This window comes from Malurus melanocephalus, unplaced genomic scaffold (genome assembly GCF_030028575.1).
Source record: "Malurus melanocephalus ecotype Western Australia unplaced genomic scaffold, MMel_1.1 scaffold_86, whole genome shotgun sequence".
Lineage (NCBI taxonomy): Eukaryota > Metazoa > Chordata > Aves > Passeriformes > Maluridae > Malurus > Malurus melanocephalus.
In genome coordinates, this window is record NW_026623318.1 from 1,670,534 (window position 1) to 1,689,075 (window position 18,542).

Consider the following 18,542-nt stretch of genomic DNA (forward strand, 5'->3'; position numbering starts at 1 on the left):
TGTCCTGATTAGTATGTCCAAACAGAATGCTCCAAAACCGGTGCATGAGGTAGGGCACAAGGCTGTCTGGGACTGGAACACAGAAAAAGCCTTGACACAAGGGGCTGATGTGGCCAGGCAGGAGCGGGGAGAGGGGAAGGGGTAGCTAGGAAGGCACTGACTGCATTGGTAGGGATGGAACAAGTACACAAAAAGGCACAGCAGCACAGGAACTGCAACCCCTAGTAGAGAATGTCCTCGAAGCCGAGCAGCAGGAACTGATGCAGGGCACTTGGCAGGCATAGCTGGGACAGGACCAGAAGCAGTCGGCCCTCCAGGAGCGTCCTGAGGGTGCAGCGAGCCAGRTGCTGCAGCGAGCGAGGGCTGTGCTCCAGGGAGAAGAGTGACTGGTAGAAACGTGGGTATTTCTACAGAGAGAAGAAAGGACCAGAAGCAGACAAAGCTGAAGATATCACCCTGAGACCAGAGGTAGAACCAAACATCCATTTGCCCCATTATGGAGCATGGTCCCTGCCCCAACAGCACCTTGCCTGTATCCTGCAACCCTGCACCACCAGCCCCAGCTCTGCCCAGGCCCCTCCAGGCTCAGCTGTCCCTGGCAACCCATCAGAACCCAGGCATGTTTTCTTCAGCCAGCAGTAGGCATTTGKTCCCTCACCTGTACAACCTCTACTGGAACTGCTTCCACCCAGTCCTCAGAGACTCGCACGTGGGTGTAGCTGTTCACCAGTGCCTCGATGACACGTGGGCAGGTGTGGCAGTGCCGCAGCACCTGGCCAGGGAGAGAGAAGTTGATTGCCATCATTAGACAAGGTCCTGCAAACCCCCCTGTCACCTCCTAAAAAAAACTTATCAAACCCAGATGTGGTAAATCTGGTGGAACTCCTGTCCTTCTCTCACGCTGACCCAGAAGAGAGTCATGGGAGAAAAACCACTGCCAGTATGAAGGACCAGAGCATCCCTCCTTGCAAAGAGGGTGACTGAACCAACACCCAACATGAGCACAGCATGGCTGCCCTCAGCACAACTGGGTCCCCATAGCTTCTCCTCAGACACAGGGACCATCGTGTATGGCTGGGATGATGATCTCCATCGGCTTCACTGTTGAAAGTGGCTCATAAGCACCAACACTGCTTTACACCAGGCTTCTTTCCTCACTTTTTGGTGGTTAGAGCATGAGCCATTCTGGCAGGGACTGGCACCCATTTTGTGATCAGCCAGAGCATGGTACACTRTGCCTCTGTTGAGGGCTGCACCGGTGTCTCCGGGATGCGTGATTATGCATGTTTGGTGCAGGGCTGCAGAGACATCTGCACCCTTGTCTTAAGCAGTGCTGTGCCCACATCAGGGGYTGCACAGAGCCCCAGCAGACTTCACACCTATTTGTACAACACATCTCTGGTGCGTCTTACATCCATGTAGGTGCAGGTGACACACCAATGCCGTGTGCCTGGTRACAGTGCAGCCTTCGGAGCACACCCCACCCCGGCAAAGCCGCACAGAGGCAGATTTCCCCGGCTCCGGGCTGCCACTCCCCATGGCCCAGGCCAGCAGTAGCTGTCAGAGTCTATTCTGGCTCTACCAGTGATCCTCATTATCTGGCGTTAATAGGAGATTAATTAGTGTTAATTGTTGATTTTCCTGTATTTTCCCAAAGGGGAGAGCAATCTGCTGATCTCCGGGCTGGGTAATTATTGCACTGCTCAGGAATTAAGACACGAAATTAACCCTTTGTCTGCTGGCATCTTGGAGAGACAGCAGGAGCTGGAGGGTGTGCCCCTGAGAAGAAACACCTCCAGAGGAAAAGRGCAAACACTTTCCAGAGCAAGTAATTATGGAAACTGGGTGAGTACTGTYCACACAGCTTAGCAGACAGAAGCAGGAGAGTCCTACAGGAAAACACACCCCAGGAGAAAACATCAGGGATTCCCACACCAATAATGCTAGTTCTCCCTTCCCATGCCCTGGGCAGGATAGTGAGCAGGTTGCCACGGAACAAGCCCTCCTGTGACTTGCTGAACAGCCCTGCTGTTCAYGGCGTTCCCCTCCCACCACACTCCTGGAGCTGTTGGAGCCCCGCACCTTGAGGAGGGAGCCTGGCCAGATGCGAACGGCTCCATGGTTGAGCAGGGTTCGCACCACGAGCTCCGGGCGATGCTCCAGCTTGTAGGCAGCTACTTGCAGGATGTTGTGCAGGGCTGTGTTGCCACCATAGTTCATGACATTGACATTGGCACCSCGGGCCAGCAGTAACTCTGCGATTTGAGCATTGGCATTCTTGCAGGCCAGGTGAAGYGGATGCTGCCGGTCCCGATCTGCGGCGTTGATGCTGGCACCGCTCTCCACCAGCAGCTGGCASACACGGTAGTAGCGGTCCATGTCCTGGGGCTGATGATGCTGAGCACAGGCAGCATTCAGTGGCGTTTGTCCCTCCTTGTTCTTTACCTCCAGTTCAGCCCCGTGGTGCAGAAGCAGCTGGACGTGCTCTGCCAGGCCGTGCCGTGATGCCACGTGCAGTGCTGTGTCGTTCTCCTCCTCCGTCCGACTGTTCACGCTGGCRCCATGCTGCAGCAGCTGCCGGACACACCTGTGTGGAACAATGTGTCCGTTTCTCATTTCCACCTCCCATCCTACTTCCCATCCCTCACATCTGTACCATCTCACACTTTTTTCCAAGAGTCCAAAAATCCCTGTTCTTCATGCCCTGGAGCAGTGGTTAAAGCCAGGATGACTGGTGAACAGARATACCGTCACCCTAGTTTGAGCTAAGTCCGCACAGATCTCTGAAAATGTTGGTGCACGTAATGCCTGCTCACATCCCCAGTGGATCTGCTCAGGAACCCTATGAACACTACACTGTGACCATTAGCTCCATGGTGCTGGTAGGCAGGCCAGACAGCAGCACCTGGCTCATCTGCATCTGCTAAGGACACGAGCTTGCAGTTACCTGTTCCAMCCCACACAGAGGTGATCTTGGCCCAGGAACAGCCACCAAGGCCACCCCTTGCATGCCCCTCTGCATCCACCAACCCACTTTCAGGGATGAGGAGGGACCCTTCCCACACAGGATTAGGCTTGAGGGGAAGATTGGCTGTGCCCCCTCCACCCCGAGCAGAACTCACTCGATGGAGTCTGAGCTCTTGCAGAGGTGCAGGGGCCTGTAGCCATCGTCAGAGACAGCCTCAGGGTCAGCTCCGGAGCTGAGCAGCAGGCGCACGCAGTCGGTGCTGGCAGCGGCACAAGCCTCRTGCAGGGCGGTCTTGCCCCCTGGAGCAAAGTCGACGGCAGCGCCCCGGAGCAGCAGGAACCGCAGGCAGTCGGTGTAGCCCCGGCTGGCTGTGATGTGCAGGGGTGTGGTGAGCTCCTGCTCATAGCTCAGCGACCACAGCCCTGCAGGAAAAGAAAGGTCAGGGACACATGTCCAGCCACAGTGCGCAAAGACCTGTSCTTTTCCTTGAAGTACCTGATGTACATCCCCCCTGAGAGACTTGTGTTTCCCTTTAAGGGACTTGAAGTCCCTTCCCTGAAAGATCCCTGTGTTTGGACTAGCCTGCCAAAGGCAGAGATCTGTGGTAGGCTCTCAGACCACACAGCCATGCAGACAGGGAGCTCCAGGGAGCAGAAACCCAGGGCAGAGGCTGTTGTGGGCAGTGTSCCCTTCTCCTGTGGCTCAGGGGGGCACTTGGGGTTTCTGTGGTCAGGAGTCCAGTGGACGAAGGGTGTAGGGCACCAGCAGGGCTGATGGCAGTCAGGTGGCTGGGCTAAAACACCATGTGTGAAGCACCACATACACAAGGAACCGGGCAGTAAAACAGAGGTATCAGAGCCAGCTGCCACACACACAGGAGACTCAGCCTGAGCAGGGTGCAGACARCAAGCTACAGCAGAAATGGACATCYAGGGCCTAGGAGAGAGCAAGGGGGGGCTGAAATGTGCCAGCTCTCAAAGATGTTGACCCAGCACAAACCATCGCTGAGCTGGTGCAGTCTGCTGGCTAACAGCCTGCAGATGCTACAGGAAAAAATCTCCTTAAACTGTGCTTCTTGCTGCCCATCCAGACTGAGCTGGAGGCTATCCCAGACTGCATGGCACATTCCACATTACATCCTTTCAGATCCTTCTTGCTGAAGCAATTTGTGGTCATCTGCGTCTTCCAGGGCCAGTTCAAACTGAACCATCTCAAAGACCTAACGCATGTTGTGACAATTCCCCACCTGGCACAACCTGAAGTGGGATCCAGTAGCGCAGTGCAAGCTGCACACAGGGCAGTTCCCAAGCACTTAGACACCCACTGTGCAGGAGGGCAGCCTGCACTCACAGAAACATGAACTCCCTTCCACAAGGAACACAGGAGAACCTGATCACACCCCTATGCTCTCATCCCCATCCCAATTCCTCTGTAACCCAAGTAGAAGCCAGAGCACACAATAGCACAGCAATAGCTATGCCCCACAGCACACACCAGCGGCTGAGCCCCACTGCTCTCACATACTCAGCCAGCGGGTGTTGAAGCGGTAGTTCTTCCATTCTTCCAGGTCACTGGTGTCAAACACAGCGCTGGGGCTCAGGTTGTTATGAGGATCTTGGAGAATCCCTGCTACAGTCCCCTGATCTCCAGCCAGCAGGGCCTGCCAGTACACCTGGGCAGTGCCATCCGCCTGCTGCGTGCGGATGGGCTCGTGGCTCTCATCTCTCCCGCCTGTGATGCTGCCCATAACAACCAGACCCTCCTCAGAGACGAGGACAGGACCTGCTGCTGTGCCCCAGTCAGACTCTGAGGCACAGCCCCACCAGCACCCCTTGCTCAGGCCAAGAATCTGCCTGCCAGCCCAGGGTGTTCCACAGGGAGGGGGAACATATCACACCCCTCTCTTTGGCCCGGGCYAGGCATAGCTCAAATCTCAGCTGGGCTATTCTGGGAAACCTTATGACCAAACACTGRGGCCAAGAGGCTGATAAAGGCTCTGTGCTCAGGCAGCAGTACTTCTGCAGTGCCCTGTTGTGAAGGTAAAATCTGTGAAGGTTGTGAAGGTACAAGCTCCCCTGAGGCAGGGCAGGGGAGCTTGTAGGGTAGAAATGGGGCCAGGACACCACTAAGACAACAGAGAGGGCAATGGTTTCATGCCTGTTCAGCGTGTTGTTGCCCAGTGCTGACTAGACCACAACAGCATGATCCCAGCAGCTCCACACGTGTCCATGCCTTTGCTCACACCTCAGCTCCGTGCACATCTCCAGCACTGCACCCCTGCTTACCTGCYGCACCTGAAGCATTGGCACTGGGGATGTTTTTAAACAAGCTACAGGACAGCTCTTTTAAATCAMAGCCAAAGGAGTGGTAGAAATAGGCACAAGGATGAGCAAAAATAGAGATAATTATCCTTTAGACCAATCCTCCCCATATTTTTCTTGATATCCAGCCTATGTGCGGAGCTCCTGCATAGCTTTAGTGTTGCCTTTCATTTCTCAGACACTCCCCTGATTCAGGGTTGATCCCTACAGTTCTGTCACCTGAGATGGTGTTTTCCTCTGACCCCACTTGGCTGAATACAGCCAATCTGCCCWCCTCGGTCACAGAAGAGTATGCATTGTTCATGTGGCATTAGCACTGTGTAAGTATTGCTCACAACACGTGATCTAGAGAGCACATCAAACTGCATGGAAAGCTAGTAGTGTTCAGCTGAAATTTGTGSCATGGAACTACTCAGATCATGCAGATAAACACAAGTTACGTGACCCCAATAGACCACCAAGCAACAATTACCAGGGGACCAGAGCAGAGTGTAAGACAGGGAACTTTACCCTTCTCACTAATGAAAATAAATGAACAAGTTCTATGCTGACAGTATCCAGTTTGCTCTGTCTGTGCAGAATTCACCTTGTCTAACTAAAATGTAGCCTGCAAAAGGGTAAAGAAAGGGAAGCCCCTGGTAGATGTTCTCATGTGATGGGACCGTCTCTTTACCAAAAGGTATAAGCAGGTTATCCCATGAGAGCTTGAGGGTCCCAGTCACACACCAGGGAGGCAGAAAGCTGTGTAAATGAGTGTCAGTGACACCAGACAGTTTACACTTCCTCTGGGCACCTTAAAATACCAAGTTGGGGGATTTGGGAAAGACAAGATCACTAGAACCTACTTTTAAAGTCACTGAGTCAGCTTTAAAACCTGTCCCTACACCGTCAGTCAGACGCAGAGGCAAGCCTTGGGTAGCATGAAGGTTTGTTTTGGTTTTTGTTCTGTTTCCTTATCTGATAAATTTGGCACCGCTCTGTTTTGCTCTGTTTTTGATGAATGATCTTGTTTGGTTGKGTTTTTCATGTCTTGAAACTTCAGTGATAAGAGAAATTTCTGTGTGAGGTTGTTTTACATTGTCTGTTCCATTTTCTTCGTAGCACAAACCTTTACAAGCAGAGAGATTGGCTGTTCCAGTGTCTGGCAGCMCAGCAGAAGACAGGAGTTATAACATCCAATTCATACTTTACTGACAAATGGTCTGAGTTACACAAAGGGTAACACCTTTAGTGATTTTATTCCTAAGTATTCTGTAACAGTTCAAAACCTGGGTTGTACAAATCTTGGAACTCAGTAAATAGCCCTCACYACTCACAAGTAGCAGCACGTGCATCTGCAAGTCCACACACCCTATTTGTCTCTTGCTGGTCCCCACAAAATGCTATCATCTGACTGAGCAGCAGGACACTTGGCCTGCTCCTCCAGGAAAGTGGCCCTMATCAACAACTCTTCCATTCTGGTACAGGTGGCCTTTGCCATCAGCCTTCTGTAGAGGAGGGTGGCACATTGAAGGCCCTTCCACACCTGACACTCAAATCCTGGGAATCTGCCTGCACCACGTCACTGATCGACAGCAGCRAGGACAAGGGCACATCCAGGCAGCTCAGCACACCTCTCCCTTGAGCACACCAGCTGCAGTGCTCACTGAGAAGCTAAGAAGTTCATGGATGATGTTGATGAGAGGGTAAGTAAAAGGGACCAGAGAGAGGGGAAGCCTGTGGTAGCCACAGGATGTGCTTGGACAAGGTACAATGAAATATAGAGAAGGAAGGAAACACCAAGGATGAGCAGCTCCTACCTCCTGTCACTCAGGCAAGCTTGATTCACCATCTTTCTGGTAGACTGGGTTTCTGCTCCCCTTGTCAAATCCATCTTATGGAACAGAACAGCTTTCTGACGTCTTTTCACCTGTGCAMTCTCCCCACCTCACACATATTTCACACCCATCCCAGCCATCTCTAACAGGACARTCTGGATGACGTGCTTCTCCAACAACTCTTCCAATGGTTCTATYCTCACCATTCCCCAGTAGATCTGCCCCAGCCACCTTGAACAAACCTGCTACTATTTGTTCTACAGATTTTGAGACCTCCTTCCTCCCACAAAAGCCATTCTTCCCAAGTCCTTCTTCCACCACTGGGGATTCCTTCCAACATTTTTCTCAGGTCCCTGAGCCCTGTTTTTGGACCACATCCTTTCTATCCTCCCCATGCCCAAGCCCCGCATACCCACCACGTTTCCTGCTAGTCCAGCGCAGCACATCTCCCCTGGTCTCAATGATGAGRTTGATGGCTGCGCTCTTGGTGAAGTATTTCTGCACCATGTCCAGGTCTCCAGTGAAGAGCGCATTCTGGACCAGCAGATCCCGGCACTCCAGTGGCTCCAGGCGGCTGTGCTGGTATCCCCAGCCATSTGGGCTCAGGCTGTGCTCACTGTGGTGGTATTGGGACCTCAGGCTGTGAGAATGCTTCCACTGATCTAGCTGTGGCAAACGTGTGGCAGAGCGCAGAGGGAAGGTGTAGTCCATCACAGGAAACAAACCTGAGACGTCTCAGCGACACAGCAAATGAGCTAGWGCAGCAAAGGCCCCTTGTTCAAGGGTTGCTCCTGGGTTCCAGCTCCCCTGCATCTGTCTGGGCTCAGGCACAGGCCTGGATCACCCACTATAAATAGCCTGGCTTGGCAGCTSCTCGTCACCACCTCCCCTTCCAAGAGCTTATTTTCAGCTGCTAGGTGCAATCACCCACACAGATTAGGTGCAGGAGCAGGGTAGCARGCAGCCTGGAAACAATTCCTATGTTGTTTGTTCTGCAAAGAGCCCTTGGTCCACAAGGCTTCCCATGGAAAGARGCGGAGCAAGGTTGGGGCAACCATGGCAGCGGGGAGAAGGTGAATGAGGGCAAGCTTGGGAAAGGCMTGCATCAGACTCAGGAGTCATAAGGGACTTCTGGAAGGACAGGCCCTTCCCTTACCCCTGTGGGCAACTCCACAGGGACCAAAAGACCACCAAGTCCCCCACACTGCTCTCACAATCAGTCCCTTCCCTGCACCGGTGARGCACACTGCCCACAGGGCTGGGCAGGATACAGAAGGGCAGAGAGGGGAGCCCTGAGAAAAGCAGCTTGTACAGCACAGATTATCCTGTCACATTGGTTCCAAACTGTGATCGAGTTCTTTGTGGTGTGGCTGGAGGTGCTGATCAAACAGACAGCCAGACTTTGCTTGTGTTTCTTTTGGCAGCTGTTTCCAGAGCAGAAAAAACAATTATGTAAGAACCTTGAAGCTGAAGAGGGTCCATAAAACAGTCCCAGGACTGGGATCATGCCAAACATCCCCATGGCCACTGCACAGGTGCTCTGTGCCAGTGAGCACCTGCAGCATCCCACTGGTGCTGCACTGGGGGCATTGTTTTCCTGAAGGATGCAGTGGCTGTATCTYCAGCTCCACTGTGGAATCCACATTCAAGCTTCACAAAAACTCCTCCAGCCAGGTGAAGGGCTCAGTGCAACAGCCCTGACCTAGGGAACTTTGAGTACATAAAGTCTGGATTCTCTAAGAGATGAGGAAAAGGAGAAAATAAAAACTCTTAGCTCCTCTTCAACCTGTCTTTCCAACTCCTGCTGCTCCTGCCACTGGAACCGATGCCATCATTCTTCCCCAGCTGCAGGCTTGGGAACAGAATCCCAAACAAACCGCTCATGTTCAGCACTATTCATGCACCCAAGACCACCTGGGAAAGGCCSCTGGAAGGAATGTCCTTGCCCCATCACCCCCTGCATGCTGGCCAAGGGTAGGCAGTGCCTTCACACACAGCATTTCACAGGCCCGGGGCTGCACCTTCCTGAGTGCACYGGCTACTTGTTCTCCTGTTCCCATGGCTAACAAAAAAAAAAAATCCCCCAGATCACATTGAACAAACCAGCCAACCCAAAACTACAAACAAAACACAAAAAAGTGGCCCCAAACCCACAAAACACAACCAGCCACCTTCAGCATCTCCAAGCACAGCACCCACAGTTGCCAAATAGGAAAGTCCATAGGGACAGTGAGAGCCCTCAGTTGCAGGCAGAGAAAAGGATGCCAGATCCATCCTYTTCCTATCCAGAAAAGCAGCCAGCCAGGACACTGAGTAAGAGACAGAAATGTCAGAACCCAACATGTCCTTAAGTATACCTGGGGCTTTCATCCTCCCCCCACTAATGTTTGATCACAAGGTAGTACTGAGGAAAAACACAACTAGGACCCTGGCTAGGAGGCTCTGAACATGATCAGGAAAAAGAGGATAAGGACTGGATACTGCCCATGCCACCAAGGCCAACAGGACAAGGATAAAGTGGTACCAGGAACCTTGTCCTTCCACTCACATTTCTATCTTGCATGGCTTGAGAGGACAGCAGAGGGTGCCCACACAGCAGTCAGAGAGGAACAGGAAATRGAGCAGCAAGGCCACTCTCCCAACCAGCCACTAACCAGCACTCACAGAACTGCTGCTGAAGCTGCTGCTGCTGCTCCAYCAGCTCCCTCACACCTAGTCCCTCCAGCTCGTGCATCCTCCATGGACACTCAAGAGCACAGGCTTGTCTTCAGCTTCATAGTCAGCCTAGGATRGCTGACACAACTGCTCCAAGAGTGCCCAGAGCACAGCAGCTGAAAGCCTTGGGGCTTTAGGGTCTGGAACCTGCAGTAACACAAGTCCAAGGGCTGGTCAGAAAGCAAGCACAGGTGAAAGCCAGGACAACAGAAAACCTGAACAACAGTCCCATCACCAATCATGTCCTACATATTTCTATTCCCATGGATGGCYCCCAGCCGCCATGACCTGGCTGTGCCTTATCTCTTGGCCCAGGTCTGTCTTGTCAAATAAGGTCTCCATAGGGCCAAGCACTGCAGCCATGGTGGGGGAGATGCATCCAGAGCCTCAGAAGGAGGTTGTGTGGGGAGGGAGCAGCATGCGTGGAAACGAGCCTGTAACGAGTTTGTAATATGCATGTATGGCACGGCCTGCGCAGCGTCATCACAATGGCACAGGCACTTTCCCGCCTCATTGCCTCCCAAATGGATTTTAAATATCATTCCGAGGACACAATTATTTAAAACGCTGAACTAAACACTCACTAATGGGAAAACGGCGTGTGGCCTGCAGCAGCCATTCCTCATGGGGCCACTCTGCCCATGTCATCCTCTTCTTCAGCCCCACACCCTGCATGGGGCCCATAGAAGCATCCTCCTCCTCCTCCTTTTCCTTACCATAAAGACCAAACAGGGCACCACTGGTGGATGTGTTGAGCCCAGGCTGGTGCCCTGTGCTTATGTGAGAACCTTTTGTCACCATCCCAATGTCCTCCAGCCCCAGGGGCACTGCRAGTCAGCCCCCAGAGTTCCATGGCAGGGAGCGCTTCACCAGACAGCAGGTCCTTCTGTCTCCCCCAGTTTGGCAGCAGGTAATACAGGGAGAGGACATGAGAACAAGGAAGCCTCCTGACCCCCTTTATATGGCCCTGGAAGTTATGGTTACAACATAAGATGTATTTTTGCACTTAATTCTGAATACCTTCTACACCCTCAAGAACAATCCTGAGCAGGAGAGATGAAGAAAACAGCATTATTGTTGGTTACACCCAAGAATCTAGAGCGCACAGAGTATGAAAAGAGAGAAAAAACCCAAGGAACCAAACTGTTTGTAGCAACCCTTGCTAGGGAGAACATACATGGAGACACAGCTCTGAGGATGCCATGGATGTTCAGTCTGGTTACAGCACTGGCAGCATCAGGGATGACAGAGCTTCAGACAGCAGTGGATCTGCTGATGGTGGGCWGCCTGCCTGACCTGGGGTCATTGCCCTCCTCCTTTGCTCCAGGCAGGCATTCTAAGGCCACCACAGCCTACCTCAGACTAAACAGAGAAGGGAAGAGACAGACCAGCACCATCCTCAGGCACTAGCTGTTGAGCACAGAGAGGATGAGAATCCCTCGCTGGAACGCTGGCTGTACATCAGAGGTTCATATTTTMACAGCTTTGGCATCACCAGGACTATCCATCACCAKCTCATTTTCCTCCGAGTGCTGAACYGCTCCTGCCTCTGCTATTTGGAACAGTGTCTAATGATGCACTGGAGCAGCCACCTGGCAACACGGCTGCCAAGGGACACAACATGRGAAGAAGATACAGTCTGCACACTGCTGCCAGCCTCCACTGCCCAAAAAGCTCCCTCCCCTCAAAACTGCTCCACTCTGACCACAGGGATGCTATGTCTCATGGTCCTCCACCTTGAGCRAAAGATCACATGCTCTTAAGCCATTGCTCTCTTACAGGAAGGAAAACAGAACACAGGCACTGGTGATACTTTCCTGAATGTTCATTCAGCATTATAGTGCTCTTTTTGAGAGGTTGAAGAATGGACAAAGAAAAAAAAAATATTTGCTTCTAGCCCACAGACATGCATAGCTSAGTAAGAACATAGATGTGGGGCCTAGGACATCCAACATGACAGTACTGCAACTTGTAGCACTAAAACCTTGCTGGGAGACTTGCAAAGACACAGGCAGATCTGGATAGACTCACACGGAGCAAGGCAGACTCGAGACACTTTGGAACAGAGCCTGCACAGGCTCCAAGTTAAGTTTTGCTTTTATTGTAACCTGAGTGCTTCTGGGTTGTTCCTACACTGACTGTAGCCTGTGAATCCCCACTGGGCAGCAGAGCCTAAAATCAATTTTGCCCAGATCTCACCGGATCCACTACAGCAAGAGGATGGAGCCACAAGCCCAGTCTGAAGGCAGCTGAGCAACAGTCCTCACCAAAGCTAATCAGCTAAATGCAGAGTGACCCCTCAGGAAAAGACAACCAGGTATGAGATCCTGTGTGGGCATCCCAAGGCAGCTCCATGGGAACTTATTTTGAGGYTACATGCAGCCCAAGCCTTGCACAGCAAGAAATGAACTSTGTTGGTTTTTCTTGGCCTGKTTTTTKGTAGCAGGGGGGCCWYRAAGATGRCTTCTGTGAGAAGCTGCTAGAARCTTCCACCATGTCCAGCAGAGCCAATCTGTGATGTCTCTGAAGATGGACATGCCRCTGGCCAAGGCTGGGCCAATTACAGATGGTAGTTACTCCTCTGTGATAACACGCTTAAGAAAAAAAATCCAAACAAAGTAGGCACACCGTTTTTTTTCCTAGCTGGAGAAGAGGAGGAGGTGAGAATGTGTGAGGGAAACATGGAGACACAAAGGTCARTGGAGAAGGAGGGGGAGAAGGTGTTCCAGGTGCTGGAGCCAGGATTCCYCTGCAGGCTGTGGGGATGACTGYGGTGGAGCAGCTGTGTCCCTGCAGCCCCTGGGGATCCACTCACAGCCCGTGGGGMGGTACYCAYGCCAGAGCRGGTGGGTACCTGGAGGRGGCTGGGATGCGGTGGGAGACCCATGGAGAGGGGGCCCCTGGTCCCAGGCTGGAGCAGCCAGTCCTTGGAGGACTGCACCCCGAGGATGAGTGACCCATGCTACAGCAGTTTTGGGAGAGCTGCTGCACGTGATACTGGACCCACGCTGGAGAAGTTCACAGAGAACTGTCTCACATGGGAGGAGCCCCATGGCACGGCAGGGAAAGATTTATCTCCCTAAGCAGCAGAAGATCTCAGTGATGAACTGACCAAAACCCTTGTGCTGTTGGTGGGAAAGAGGGAGGGGTTGGGGGAGGAGAAGGTGTCTTTAGGGGCTTCTTTTACTTCTCATCATCCTCCTCTGCCTCTGTTAGTCATAAATTCACTTTGTAACTTTAAGTTGAGCCTGTTTTGCCCTTGGAGTGTTTCCTCCTAGCTCTTATCTCAACTTACTACAACTTAGTTAATTTTTGGTTTTTTTCTCTCCTCGGCCCATCTCTGGCAGGAGAGAGCGAGTGGCTCTCTCTCATGGATGCCTGGCATTTGGCCAGGGACAAACCATGATACGCACTCACCCCCATACAGGAAATGTGGAAGGGACAGTGTGAGTAGATCTAGGACAGAACTCCCTCATTCCAAGCGCAACTTCCTCCTCCTGCCCCTCAATCAGCGTCTGCACTACCTGTCACATCTCTAAGGAAATGCAGGGCTCTAGTAAGAGGGGTGTGAGGCCAACCACCAACTCCATTCTTCAAGTCTTTGTTGGGGATGGGGGAAAATGAGAGACATGAAACAGGATGCAAAAGTGGAATATTGGAGAATCAAGCACCCACACCAATAAGTCCTTACTCCTCTGGGGCTCACCCGATGCTCTATCAGACACCTCCAGGAGACAGCCACTTAGTTCACCATAAATCAGCACTTTATCCTCATAGCCAGCCAGGTTATCTGCCAAGAGAGCCCAGGCACCGGAGAAGGAAGTTGCCGTTCCGCAGGCAGCAGGCTCCGACCGGAGCAGCACGGGGCTCCCGCCGGGGCCGCAGAAATGGATCTGAGATCAGGCAGTCAGAGAGACCCATCTCCAGGGCAGCAGGAGAACTGCAGCTCCAGGCTGCTCCTCAGCATCCCCGTCCCTCCAGAGAGCACGGCTGCTCGTCCCGCTGCTGGGAGAGCTGCTGGAAAGGGGAGTAAGCTGCAGTGAATAATTAAGGAATGTTTCTCCATTGCCTCCTCGAAGATAAGGGTTTGAGAGTTAGAGTTTTGAACTGCCTCCCACAAAAACTTCAGAAACTGCTTTATTTTAGAAAATGAGGCAACCTCTTTGAAGGTCAATGAATGAGCTTGTAGTTGATACATCAGGCAACCAAATAATAAACTTTGGGTACATGAGGCTAACTTCGCCAGATACCGACAAGCCAGCCAATGAACTTTAAGAAAAAAAAGACGAAGCTCTCTGCAGACCTTCTGTTGGTATGAGGTGGATGTGATGTTGCAACTTTCAACACACTCTATAAGCAAGTGCCTCATTTTCCACAGGGGCTGCATAAATCTACAAAATATTGAAGTTTGGGCAGTCCTTCATGGTCCTGACAGCTCCTAGGAGGCTGTTTGTGCCCCATCCTGCTGGCCTGGCTGCCGTGGCTCTGCTCGCTCTCTGGCTTCCTTGCCAACTCTTAGAGGGATTTCACCGGGTAGAGACCCATCACACCCAACACAGATCTCCCCCATTGCACTCTATAAGCCAGCTGTGGACCCATGGTGGTGGTAACCCTTTTCCTGTGCTTTTCATAATTATTCTTGGCATTTTTCTACTTTTCTATTTCCTTTTTTTTTTCCTCCATAAAGGAGAAAAGCACAGTTGAATTMCCACTTTGGATCCCAACATCTAACCTCATTTGTGTTTTAATCTCACTTTCAAGRATGTTTAGAACCGAATTCCTTTCCACAATTATGGATCAAGGCAAAACTTGCCTCTCCTCACCGTAAGCAGATCAGAACACAGGCATGTCTAGAAAAATAAGTTTGTTCTCCCTGTCAGTCAAGCTCATTTTGCTGTGGTTCTGCCTCTGCCAGAAAAGGAAAAAAATTTCACCAGAAGAAAATATACCAAAAGCAACAAAACCTGAGCCAAACAACAGAAACAACAAAAACAAAACAAAATCAACAAACAAGAAAAAACTTACAGTCATCCTCACAGCCCACCAGAAAAAAAAAACAAAACAAAACAACCCAAACGAAGAACAACATCTCTGAAAATAGTTTATGAACATTAGAAAAACCCTTTACACTGCTAACTTCATGCTACTGACCCAGAGAGATTTAGCTTCTCTTCTGACCAGTACAAACTAATAACACAGACAGAGACACCCACCACAGTAAGGAAGCAGTTGAAGAACAGCAGGAAAGTCAAAGGCAACAGAAGCTTTTATCAGTCAGGAATCTGAAAACCATAATAAGGAGTTWGGAGAACTGCAGAGAACCCAGTATGCTTTGATAATGACCCCAGCTTTCCCCAGATTCCTGCTCCAAGTTGTATGTGGTTGTTTCTAAGCAGCAGCTGTCCTTCCAGTCAAACAATCCCATGGCCACAGTTTAAACTGCCTCACAATTTGTGATGCAAAGATTAAAGACACAATGTGCATTTCTAAGCATTTTATATTTGCAAGCAGGCAACAGAAGTTTTAGCTTTTTAAGTTGAGTAAGACCAAATACAACTCATTCAGGAGAAGAAGCAGAGCCCAGGCTGGTTTTGCTGGGCCCAATTGGTCACTTGCTGCTGRTGTACTTGGTGACAGCCTTGGTGCCCTCGGACACGGCGTGCTTGGCCAGTTCTCCGGGCAGCAGGAGCCGGGCRGCCGTCTGCACCTCGCGGCTGGAGATGGTGGCGTGGCGGCTGTACTGGGCCAGGCGCGAGGCCTCCGAGGCCAGGCGCTCAAAAACATCGATGACAAAGGAGTTCATGATGCTCATGGCCTTGGAGGAGATGGCGAGGTCTGGGTGCACCTGCCAGATGGTAACCAAACACCATCTCATCACCCTGGAAGGAGTGGGGGCCCCATTCCTCATCCCAGACAGGGCATTCTAACCCCAAAAGGACCTACCATTGCCACCCTAAAGGTTTCAAATCACAGGCCCCTTGCATTAAACTCAGGAGAGGCTCTCATAATGCTACAGGAGCTTTGGAATTGCACTGGCAGAACCCTCCCCCTCACAATCCCCATGGAAAAAAAAGAAAAAAGGCCTGTGAGGGGTAGAAATACTCCAGTCTCCAAGTCCTAGCTACAGGTTCATGCTGATGAGTGTGATCTAGAAAACTTATGGCCACTTCCAGAAATGCTCTCATCTCCCCCTTGAAAACAGTCAGAGACACCTACTAACAGGGCCAGCAGCAGCTGGTACTGTACTGACTTGTATGCAATTACCTCTTCAGGCAAAGCYGTGCACCAGAGCTCATTCCCTCTAGGAAATCCTTTCTCCTCCAGATCCACCACTACTACACCTAGAATCCACCCACTCAACTTCTGAGCTTCAGCTGGGYCTCTGCTGTACCCACTCACACTCTTCCCCATGTCTCCAGAAACCCAGATTTTTCTTCCTTACTCTTTATAGTGTTAACATACAGCAGGTTGAAGTTACTTTATGTACAAAGCAGTTTCTAGCAAAAAAGAAACATTTACTCACCTGCTTCAGTACTTTGTAAATATAGACTGAGAAAGCTCCCCCTCTCTTAGGCTTCCTCTTWGATCTTTTGTCCGCAGAGGCAGCAGCATTACCAGGTTTGTTYAAAGTTTCTGAGCTCATCTTAACCTCCGACAGAGCAAGAAGCAGCTCCCATGGGGCTGGTTATATAGCACAGGCAGCAGACCCTAACCTGCCTCAGTTGCAGCCCCCAAGGAGCAGGACAAGTACACACCTGTGGCTGATGATTTCACTTTGCAGTAAATGAAGAGCAGCTGGTGTGAGAGGAACTTGGAAGCGACAGATTCAACTAAACCTTCAGATTTGAGAGGTTTGAGTGTGACCTGGGCAAAGATGGGGCAAGAGCAGAAGCATCTGATTTATGTGGGACAGAATTACCAGAGAAGAGCCATTCCCAGGTCCAAAAGGGGTCTGGTGAAAGGWGGGATCTTGCTTTGGTGCAAGGGTGTGAAATGGAGTACTCAAAGTACTCTCGAATCAAATGGAATCACATCTGTGCTATGGAACAGGTAATGCCATCAGGGGAAACTCAGTAACTGCAGGAARCATTGGTCCAGCAACAAAACAATGGCATTGTAAGCCCCCTATCAGCCAGATTTCCCCTGCTACCTAGCCTGCTTTTGGGATCCCACCTGCTGCACACAACAGGGCCTGGAGTGACAGAAGAGAGGCAGTGGAGGGCTGACACCCCAAGTATGAATTTGGTCTGTGTTGGAAACAGTGATTACACTAGTGATGCTGGAATTGGACTTCTCCAGGAAAAACGTGCAGCAACACAGCTGAGAAGTGAACAAAACTGTTTTCTGGGCGTTGGATAGAAAAGGAAGTGTTTCAGTGGACACCACAACAGCCATTTCATAGAAGGGTGATGCCAGTATGCTTGTTTGGTGGGGCAACACACYGGGGTCTCTGTGCTGCCATGTAGCGTCTCCAGCTCAGGTACACACATCATACCAGCACGTCCTAAGCAAATCACATCTTCCAAAGGGTGAGCTTGGGAGACTTACTCCTCAGTCAGTCATGCTGCTACTGCTTGTGCAGCCCACAGTGTTGCACTGAATAGTTTCATTCTCAGCCTTTCCTCTTGGGGAGACACCTGATCTCTCCCCTGGTGCAAATAACTGTCACAGTGACAAGGGGGGTTGGTGCCACRGAGAGGTTCTTGCTCCCAGAAACTGAAACATTAGTGATCAGGCAGGACAGGCTGGAATGCTCATGTCAGTGCATTTGTGAAGGAGAATGGGCTTGTGAAGATATGTGGTAGTGGGATTCTCTGGAAACAGGAGTGATTCATACTGGGAATGAGGAGCAYGGGACATCACCACTTGTGTTTTGTAAGAGGCTGTGTGTTGTCAAGGAACAGTACCGGGCTCCCCACTCTGAGCAACATTTCACTGCTGTCCTCGAAATGGGAACTGTGATACCTTGGTCTCAGGTTACAGCACACAGTGACTTTTGTGCTGAAGGACCTGGGGGCTGTTGTATCCCTCCCCGGCTGCCACGTGTTTGTGATTGAGTGTTACACACTCACACACACACAGCTGTTTCTTCTCAAAAACTATGTAACTGCAAGGGAGCCCGTTGGTGGAGGAGCAGCAGCAACTGGTCACTCAGCATTAGGCACAGGGAGGCTTTACACTGCAAGGGCGGAGGCCATTCCACTGAGCAGTACAATCAGATTTGAACTCTCAGAGCTGGAGAATTACTATCTGCATCACTCGACAGCACGTGCTAGAGGCTGTACATGCTGCTGTGTGCTGGGCCTGATTCATCCTGSTGATGGTTTTGTGGTGTATGGATCTACTTGCAGCACACATACAAGGGGGAAACCCACAAACCTGTACCTGCCACTTCTGGCTGTGGCTGTGTTAGAGCCAACCTCACCTTTGGATTACAGGCAAGAGTGACTGCACAGGCACTGGATCACTTCTTTTACAGAAATTACTATCTTCGCATCTAAGGAGCAATTCTTGTAATTTATCTATAGTTTTGCTTTTCTGCAAAATCAGAAAATTGACAGCTCAAACACCTTGAAGTGCTGCTGGCCCAGCTTGTGGCTGTCTCTGAGATCAGTACTCCAGGACGTGTCTGCCACAGCTGCATCAACACAGCCCGAAAAAACGGTCACCATGGAACAAATCAAGGTTAATCACTTCCCTGTGGGTTTTCATTCCCTTGCT

The 18,542-nt window shown here is 51.1% G+C and overlaps 2 protein-coding genes across 2 annotated transcripts; both read right to left on the bottom strand.

Annotated features, from left to right (window-relative positions):
* Nucleotides 1-221: 221 nt before the first annotated feature.
* ASB10 (ankyrin repeat and SOCS box containing 10) lies at nucleotides 222-7,817 on the bottom strand. The gene is made up of 5 exons (XM_057367821.1): nucleotides 7,523-7,817; nucleotides 3,123-3,390; nucleotides 2,083-2,587; nucleotides 659-772; nucleotides 222-407 (listed from the first exon to the last, which is right to left on the bottom strand). The coding sequence occupies exons 1-5, from the start codon at nucleotides 7,815-7,817 to the stop codon at nucleotides 222-224; spliced, it is 1,368 nt and encodes a 455-aa protein (XP_057223804.1).
* Nucleotides 7,818-15,382: 7,565 nt separating this feature from the next.
* Nucleotides 15,383-16,464, bottom strand: LOC130574545 (late histone H2B.L4). Its single transcript, XM_057367822.1, has 2 exons — nucleotides 16,345-16,464; nucleotides 15,383-15,666 (listed from the first exon to the last, which is right to left on the bottom strand). The coding sequence occupies exons 1-2, from the start codon at nucleotides 16,462-16,464 to the stop codon at nucleotides 15,430-15,432; spliced, it is 357 nt and encodes a 118-aa protein (XP_057223805.1). The 3' UTR covers nucleotides 15,383-15,429.
* Between the last annotated feature and the right edge of the window lie 2,078 nt (nucleotides 16,465-18,542).